Source organism: Neolamprologus brichardi, chromosome 5 (genome assembly GCF_056152115.1).
Source record: "Neolamprologus brichardi isolate AB-2024 chromosome 5, ASM5615211v1, whole genome shotgun sequence".
In the NCBI taxonomy this organism is placed as follows: domain Eukaryota; kingdom Metazoa; phylum Chordata; class Actinopteri; order Cichliformes; family Cichlidae; genus Neolamprologus; species Neolamprologus brichardi.
This window is the reverse complement of record NC_142108.1, coordinates 14,687,577-14,697,208: the sequence shown is the minus strand read 5'-3', so window position 1 is coordinate 14,697,208 and position 9,632 is coordinate 14,687,577. Positions and strand designations below refer to the sequence as shown.

The 9,632-nt window shown below is 41.6% G+C and overlaps 1 protein-coding gene across 1 annotated transcript; it reads left to right on the top strand.

Annotated features, from left to right (window-relative positions):
* Nucleotides 1-819: 819 nt before the first annotated feature.
* On the top strand, nt 820-9,306 carry gata2b (GATA binding protein 2b). The gene is made up of 6 exons (XM_006806672.3): nt 820-954; nt 1,193-1,619; nt 2,164-2,751; nt 4,333-4,478; nt 6,998-7,123; nt 7,972-9,306. The coding sequence occupies exons 2-6, from the start codon at nt 1,394-1,396 to the stop codon at nt 8,251-8,253; spliced, it is 1,368 nt and encodes a 455-aa protein (XP_006806735.1). The 5' UTR covers nt 820-954; nt 1,193-1,393; the 3' UTR covers nt 8,254-9,306.
* The last annotated feature ends 326 nt before the right edge of the window (nt 9,307-9,632 follow it).

Below are 9,632 nucleotides of genomic sequence, written 5' to 3'. Positions count from 1 at the left end.
GACGGCGTCAAGCAGGCGGCAGCGTTTGCCGGCCGGGGCTGCACGCGCTCCCTCTCCAATTATTGTCTGTCAATCAAGCAGCGAGGAGGGAGAGAGAGAGCGCGCGAGAGGGAGAGAGAGAGAGCTTTCAGCCTCACACACAGCAAAACAAACCATTAAACATATTTAAAATAATAATAATAATAATAATAATAATAACGTGGAACCACAAATAAAATGACATGCAATACTGACTCCTTCATTTTATAACTGGCTACATAAAAAGGTGATTAATAAACATTATTGACGCTGTCAGTATGCCTTCTTCATCGGAACATTAATGTATACATTAAAGAAAATGATCAGCCCACCACATTAAACAGCAACGAGCTCGCTGTTTATGGAGCTGTCTCATGTAATAAACCGACTGCAAAATAAGATGCGGCAACAGACTGACACACTCGAACAAGATACTGATTTGTTGAAGCTGATCTCTTAGCCAATGCATTAGCTGAAATGCATGTAGACTTGGGGGAGCTTTATATTTCACAGTGATTCTAAATGCACTAAACATTTCAAAAATGTATTTTTGGCGAATTTTAAAGAGCGCGTGACCTAAAATTCAATAAAAGTTGCACACGCCTGGCCTCAAGCAGCCAGACAATGTCTGCAGGAATATTACAGAAATGTCTCAGTGATTTTCTGGGCGCAGGCGCTGCCTCTGAGGTTTTGCGGAGGTAGTTTTCAATTGGCTGGGTCCAAGCTTTATTGGAGACTCCGCCTATGAGCTTAACAAGCCAGGCCCCGCGCTGTCAGCCACAGTTATACGTGTTGCTTTAAGTCCCAGTGGACAGAGTTTACTCTGACAAACACAATCGTAAACTGTAGAGGACCTGCAGCAGGTTACGCGGACAGACAGCCGTTTTCTAAAGAGGAATCACCCGACCGGATACTGTAGATAAAATATTGTCAAAGGTAAGATATGTTTACCTTATTGTCGCACAGCAGAATATCAGCCTGTGGATGGGTATAAAGAATGATGTGTGTTTTGTTTTTGTTTTTTGTGTGTGTTTTTGTTTTAGTTTTTTGCTACCGCTGCATCATTAGTGCACCGGATTCATCCATACGATCTGCATTTAGTGCACCGATGCCTACAAGCCTGCACAATACCTCTGCGTTTTAAATATTAACCTGTGATGTTTACTTGTTGCAGGTTTCCAGTGTCAAACTCGACTGAATGTTCAGGAGAGGAGAGGAGCTGAGTTAGGGAGGGACGAAAACCAAAGCTCCAGTTCTGTGCTGTGAGTGGACGAGAGTGAAAACCTCGTGAAGGAGAGATATTTCAGGGGTATTCTGTCCCTTTCCTACCTGGATATCGTTTGACTTTGTGAACGCGCTACAGAGAGTCACAGAGATGGACGTGGCGGCCGATCAGCCCCGCTGGGTGCATCCCCACGCCGTGCTGAACGGACAACACCCAGACTCTCACCATCCCGGCCTGGGGCACAACTACATGGAGCCCACGGCGCAGCTCCTGCCTCCGGATGAGGTGGATGTTTTCTTTAATCACCTGGACTCACAAGGAAACCCATACTACCCCAACCCTGCCAGGGCCAGAGTGTCCTACAGCCAGGCGCACGGTAAGATGGAGTTAACGCAGGCGTGCAACTTCAACGAATAAACACAGAAACTCAGGAACAGCTGGCTTATCGGGAGTCTATCAGAAACAAGAGAAAACACATTTCTACATGTGCGCTGAGTTGATGTTTGTCACGGCATTAAAAAGGCAGTAGTTAACCTGAAATTTACCTGCAGGTTGTTGTGAAAACGTCTGTTAATTTATTTTCTATTTTATGTTGCCTATAAATACATCGCAGGCTTATGAGTCTTATAAACTGGGGCATTTTACATTGACCCAAATGCTTGTGCTTCTGCATTTCACAGTCTGGATGGTTTATTTGTTTTTATTTATTTTATTAGATTAGATTTTTTGCAGTGCAGTCCTAACCTGCTTTTACGCACGCATAGTTCATACTGTTGTCATTTCTGTTACAAAGATATTATGCTACTTTATTAACATGTTTAAATCAGGCCTGTGTATCAACAAGTCTTTGCTATTTCTAAACCTGCAGCCGCCACAGTCGGAATCGGCTCCACAATAACAAGTTTGCTTCTGCTTCACAGCTCGTCTGACGGGGACTCAGGTCTGTCGGCCTCATCTCCTTCACAGCCCGGGGATTTCGTGGCTGGACGGAGGAAAACCTGCCCTCTCGGCTCACCACCACAACGCCTGGGCCGTGAGCCCCTTCAGTAAGCCCAGCCTGCACCACCCTGGCTCTGCGTCCCCCGGCGCTCTCTCCGCCGTTTACCCGTGCAGCAGCAGTTCAAACACGGTCTCAGCATCCTCTTTAACGCCGCCGTCCCACTCCGGCACTCATCTGTACACTTTCCCCCCTACGCCACCCAAAGACGTGTCGCCGGATCCAGGGGCTGCGTCTCCGTCGTCCACTACCAGAATCGACGAGAAGGAATCTATCAAATACCAAGTGTCTCTGCCAGAGGGCATGAAGATGGAGGGCTCCAGTCCGCTGAGAAGCAGCCTGGCCTCCATGAACGCCCAGACCCCCACCACCCACCACCCCATACCGACGTACGCTCCCTACTCTTTCCCAGCGGCCCACGAGTACGGCAGCAGCCTGTTCCACCCGGGCAGCCTGCTGGGCTCATCCAGCTTCACTACCAAGAACAAAGGCAAGACACGGTCCTGCACCGGTGAGTCCAGCTCACACACATTTAAATACACACATAAAACAAAGTAAATGTGAAATTACACAGCCAGAACCTGTATGTAAAATTTGTCTATGGTTTATGTGACGATCTTATTGCAGGACTTCTGTTTAAGCGGTTCAGTTTATTTTTTTTTACCAGCCTAAACTAAACCTAAAGAATGTTTAACTCATGTGAAATCACAAAGCAAAGCAATGTATGCGTTTTTAAAACGATCTGTGGCGCCCTGCTGTTTGGGCTTTTTTACTTAGGAAGCAGAAATCTTGGTTTGCGTAACTCGCTTGGCTTTGGCGATTTTTAACCTCCTTTAAATTCACGCAATTTGTTAATAATAATAAACTGATTTTTACTCTCGGTAATTATGGCCAGTCAGTAAAAAAAACATACAAGCCAACTGTTTATTAAACCTAGAGTAGTTTTTGAATGCCACAGTTAGTATCACCACCAACACAATAGCTGCTATTAAATAAAATTAAATAAAAATAATTTTAAATATTTAGAGTAGCATGTATTTATGAATTACGTCCTAATTCTCCACTGAGTTCCTCCGCAATTTACACTAAACACAGCCAGTCAGTTGTTATGTGCACGCTGTGCTGATTGCCTCATTAATTTTTCACATTTGGGAAACACAAGTAGAAAAACAACTACTAAATACTTTTTTTTTTATCAGCGTTTTCTCGGAGTGAATGATGTTACAGACCGGAGCATACACTCCACAGATCTCCAGCACAGAGCCACTTTGATAAATCTCTTTTGTTGAGCGTGACTTTGTAATTGCCTGAGCTGGCCGCGCGAACAGTGAACTGGATCCAGCCCAGAGGTGTGAAAGGATGATCCGCAGGCGCACGGAGCCAAAAACCTCAGTATTTAGGCTAAGAGTCGCTTCTCTGTTACATAAGACATTAATACATTGTCCTGATTGTTATTTGATAACAGATCAGCTTCAAGCCTGATTGTGTTTGACCAACTTGTTACCAGAGATAAAGTCCAGGGAAACCCAAACTATCTTTTTATTAATTATTATTCTTATGACGTATGAAATCCTAACTGGCTACAAGTGTATTTCTTTGACAACAACATAATTATATGGCATTTTTTAAGTACTTGAAAATATTTAAATGTATTTAATGTAGCGTTACAGGTGTTTTATGTCAAGACTTATTTTAGAAGAAAAATAAGACTTGATGTTGAAGCCTTGGAAATTGAGGATGAAGCAGAGATGAACAATAAAGTCAGCTTTTGGCTCCTTTGTGCATCTGATAGTGTAAATTCTGAAAGAGTCACTTTATTGTCTAGTATAACACATTTAGACATTATTTTGTTGTCTAAATAAAGCATCACTTGATACAAAAGCAGATTATTTTACCTTTAATGATCTTAAAATAAGTTGTTTGTCAGTGTGAATTACAACTGCTGGGAGAGCTGCCACATCAACCTTGCCACCTAAATGAAACATGTCCGGGCACACTTGCACACATCAACACCAAGAATAAATACAGCCCGCAGGCTAAGCTCTAAATTAGGTGGCCGTTTTTACAAATGTCCATGTGTGTTCTCCTTCAGAGGGCCGCGAGTGTGTAAACTGTGGAGCTACCTCTACACCTCTGTGGAGACGTGACAGCACTGGACACTACCTGTGCAACGCCTGTGGGCTGTACCACAAGATGAATGGCCAGAACAGACCACTGATCAAGCCTAAACGCAGGCTGGTGAGTCCATTGCTCTCTTTATATGGAATTGAATGGCTATGCATGCATGTGTGTGTGTGTTTGTGTGTATGCATTGTGGAGGGTAGTAAATAAAAGAGTGTAAGGTGAAGGGTGAGGGGAATGAGGTACAATTCCAGGAAAGTTATATTTTCCCAATCAGTTTCCAGGAATTGTGTTTCTCACTCACCTCTTGCTCCTTTAGCTCAGACTGTTCGCAGAGTGGGTCTCTCTGAATTGTTTTGTTATCATTATTACAGCTACTTCTGATACTGTCATCGATAGCAGGGCCATCATTACTATCCATCAAAACAACTCGGAGCCTCGCTGACACTGTATGGGTCATAATGCTGCTATATGCTGTGCTGATATTTTGACAATTTGTATGGTGACTGGGATTTAGTAAAGATTATGTGTGTGTGTGTGTGTGTGTGTGTGTGTGTGTGCGTGTGTGTGTGTGTGTATGTGTGTAAGTAAACAAAGCAAAACAAAGCTGTTTGTCAGACAAATTGTTTTAAAGGGACAATAAAGAACTGAATCATCAGCAACATATATTTCCTATTATGAACTGCTTCACAGGGAAGTAGGTCAGCGTTCAGCTCCAACTTTATGTCACACCCATCCCACTGATTACTGTGAATTCATCTAGCAATTGTTTAACACAGTTAACACAAGATAAGTCACAGTTATGGTGAAATCTAATTTTAAGGAAAGAAGCAACAAGAATGCTACTTTCCAGCTTTTGTATTTTTTTCAGCGTCAGCTTTTGGCTGCAGAGTATTAAAATGAAATAATAATAAATAAATAATTATATCTTTGTACCTGAAATGCATTCGTGGAGCCACCTGCAGCTGCTCACCTGCTGTGTTTACAGTTTGTCAGCTGCAGTAGGAGGCAGCTGTGTAGCTGTGTGGGCCACCACACTTTACACCAGGATTTGTGGAGAGCGCTTTAAAAAGCTCGGACCAAAGGCACAGCGGATCAATACATTAGGAGCCCCCGAGGGAACTGATATAGTTAAACATGTCAAAGTGTAATTTGTTCTAATGAGAATAGCGTTCTGTAGAAGTAATATTTGAATCCCACCGGCTACGGGAGGGACGACGAAATACAAACATCGCAAAACACCTTGGCACCGAAGGAAAGATGGTAAAGAAAATGAGGAAAGGCTAATAATTTAGACCAAGCACAAAACAAGAGAAGGTCTTGTCTTAATAATCCTGTAAATATAAACGTGAATCGGCCAGAGAAAAACCTGCATTGATCAGACGGGCTGACGCGCGCTGAAGGCTGTCACTTCCCGAATTAAATCCTTTCAGCAGAGATAGATAATAGCAGAGGATTCATTCTCTGCTTTATCTAAAAATAATAATATTTGAAAAAAAATCCCGACGCCATTAAGTGCAGAATAAATGCATATACGATCATATATCACGCATGCTTTCCGTATACGTCGGCCCGGGCTCGCAGAGCTCCGAATGCGTCTTGTATTCAGAAGCCTTCCAGTTGTTTCCTATCCGGATATCTGACCGGTCCAGATAAAGCGGCGGGCCAGTGCCAGCTTCCTCCTGCGGCCTCCTAACTAGCTAGCAAGCTTAGACCTCACTTTCTAGTGGTCAGGTTTTCCGTCCACAACACAGAAAGGAAAGCAAATTCATTTCATTAAAAAAAAATTAAACAAAAGGAGAAGGGGCAAAGCTTAACTGTTGATGTGTGCCACAGTGCACGCCGGGTACGCTTACTTTCACTCTGTTCACAGAAAAAAAAGAAAAAGAAAAAAGCTGGAAAAATGCTTGAACGACGCGTCGACGTCACACTTAATTTTTAGTGAAGTACCAATTACTGGAACATTTAGAGTCATGATGGTGTTCAGTGAAAAAAGGATTCACCTAAAAGCATGACGCAATCAGGTGTGACGTATGACCCCAGATTCATTAGGCTTTTTAATTAATTTATTTTTTTAAACGGGGCATAAATATAATTTGAAGTCACTGATGTTACCACAATACTCTATCAAAATCTATTTCCCACATGACATCATAATAATACATTTTATATCAACTGTGAATACACTGAGGAGCTAGCTAACATCAGTTAAATAGAGCTGCCACTATTCGTCACCAATACATTTGTTTTTATAATAACAATTAGTGATCAATCATAATTTTATTAGTAAAGGTCACAAAGATCCACTGATTTTAACACTGCCAGCTTGTGTTTTTCTTATTCTTCCATGTTAGCGAATGTCATCATTAAATGTCACTGGACTGTTGGTTGAAAACAAAGCATTTGAAAATGTCACACATGCTCATGGAAACACAACATGAGCATTCTCCACAATTTGATTATTATTATTATTTCTTTTGGTCCAATAAAAACAAATTTTGTGAGTCAACAGTTGCAACCTTAATGTCACAAAACAGTATAAATCACTGGATTAGAAAGTTAAGCCTATTCTAGATTTCTGCATACATGCCTTATTTTCCTGTGCTCTAATCAGAGCTTGATATTTATTCTTCCAGTCTGCAGCCAGACGAGCAGGCACCTGTTGTGCTAACTGTCAGACGACCACCACCACACTCTGGAGGCGTAATGCGAATGGGGACCCGGTGTGCAACGCCTGCGGCCTCTACTATAAACTGCACAATGTAAGTTTTTATCCTCGATCCCCAGTTTGGGGTCCAGTAGACGGGAAGTGAGCGGGCAGTTTACCCTGATTGCTGAGTGATAGGAGAGGCAGAAAAGAGAGGGAGAGGACAGAGAGGAAAGGGGGAGAGAGAGACAAAGGGTTGTTTTACTCTCAGACACTGTTGCATTCGTTGGTGTTTTCTTTCTTTGTGCTTTATTGTTTCCATGGTAGGCGTAATCCCCTTGAGAGTCACAATGGTGGGACTGTTATGTAGTGGGACTGCCACAAGCCCAGCCTGCATATGAATAGCATTAAAGCTCAAGGTATAAAAAAAAAGGACTCTGTGGTCGTGGATGTGCATATTTCTCTTTTAAAAACAACAAATAATTAATTATTTGTGCTAATAAACACTGACAGTGTTTATAACTTGTAGTTAATGAATTGCACTGAGTGGTGCTGCTTCTTGATGCCAAACATGTGTATTACAGTTTATTGTATTTAATCCACCATGCATGATTAATGATGCTGTTGCTGTGACCAGTCCCTGGAGTGCATTGTGTATTAATTAGCAGCTGAAAACTGTCCCCAACAGCTGGACAATTTAGTCCTCTTTGATTTGACATATATTGATTTATATTTTGATGAAAAATTATAGTCCAGTAAATACAAAACTAGCTTTACAAGGTTTACACTGCAGTGGGAACCAACGGCTACAGACAGGACAAGCAAGAAGGAATGGATTAATGCATAGTTGACTTTTGAAATATATTTTGCTATTTTCACAAACATTTAATACTTCTAGGTGTGAGCTCCAGCACCAAACTTTAACCTCGTTATTCACCTCTTCACCAAACTTTCTCTGTGCAGGTGAACCGGCCTCTGACCATGAAGAAGGAAGGAATACAGACACGCAACCGCAAAATGTCCAACAAGTCCAAAAAGAGCAAGCGGCCCAGCGACAGCTACGAGGAGTTTTCAAAAAGCCTGCATGACAAGAGCGCTCACTTCAGCGCCGCCTCTCTCGGTCACATGACCATGGGCCACTTGCCACCTTTTAGCCACACTGGACACATGCTGCCTACGCCCACCCCGATACACCCGTCATTCAGCCACCCACACCACTCCAACATGGTAACGGCAATGGGGTGAGAGGGTGAGGTGGTGTAGAGTTGCCTACAAGAATCTGAGATGGTTACATGAAGTGGGATGAGGGTCTAAACTAGAGGACTGTGTGTACAGTGTTACAGGCACCCGGTTTGTGTGTCTTCATCTCGACTGATGATGCCAGTGGTGGGTCGGAGAAAAGATGTGCGATGAGGGTCAAGGACCTTTTACTCCTTATCTATAGGTACCAATTTTGATGGAAAACGAATCTGCTTCCTCTCAGTCAGGCACAGACATGTAAACACAAAAATGTCATTGCACCTCAAACCTGCGCTCCCGCTGACGGCCTGAGTGCAGTTTAACGTGTGCGGAACAGGTTCGTAGTTACTGTGAATATTGTAAATATGTGCGACCAAAGGGGGGTGCCCCAGAAAGAGAGATCCCCTTCGCAACTTTAAAAGAATATATGCTGGATTTTTTTCTCATGGACGATTTTATGGGAATTTTCACAAAAGAAACAAGCAAACAGAAAAAGTTTATGAATTCTAATTTGACACTGTTTATTATAATTATTGTTATTATAAGTAATATTGTTATTCAGATAATTTATTTTCTTTCTCTTTTTTTTGGACTATATTACCTGAATCATAATACGGATACTGTTATCCCAGTTATAAATATATTTTTAGCTGAAGCGCTTTGTTTGAGCAGGTCAACATTTATACTCTTAAGAAATAAAAAAAATCATGTTCATTATCTGTTTTTTTTTTTGTCAGTTCAAATATAAGTCTTTGAGAGGGCAATACATACAAAAATTCACATAAATAAGCTTTCGCCTCATGAAAGTTCCATTTGTCCAAATCACAGGTACAGACAGACTGATTTACTTCTGTGTACTGATATTTACGTTAATCATCTGTACATCAGGTAATCTGCATCCTTTCTGTGTTCTTGTTCCTCAGTGGAGCATGAGATTTTACCTTCATAAGGTCCTCCAACACTGATGTTGATGTTTCAGTGTTTAGAATAACCTGTATCATATTCATCTTACACCATCCAGAGTAAGACAGCACACAATCGGGTGGTCGTTGCATACTGTTAGCGATAAAAAATAATAAAAAATATATATATAAAACTAGGAGTTGTGACTAAAGACACTTATTTCCGTCATGATATTAATTTATAAACTTATTCTTAAATGAAAAAAAGTCCACAAATCCTTGTATACCAAAGAAGTTGTTTCATCCCATTCCTCTTTGCTGGAAGGTGTGTTTTATTGTCTTTATTGTTTATGTTTCTTCTCAGTGTGCTCATATGTCACAAATACAATACTCAATTAGATTTAAAGATATCCTTGTAACTAGGGGTGGGTATCGTTTAGGTTTTATCCAATACCAGTACCAAACCGGTACTTTTGAAACGGT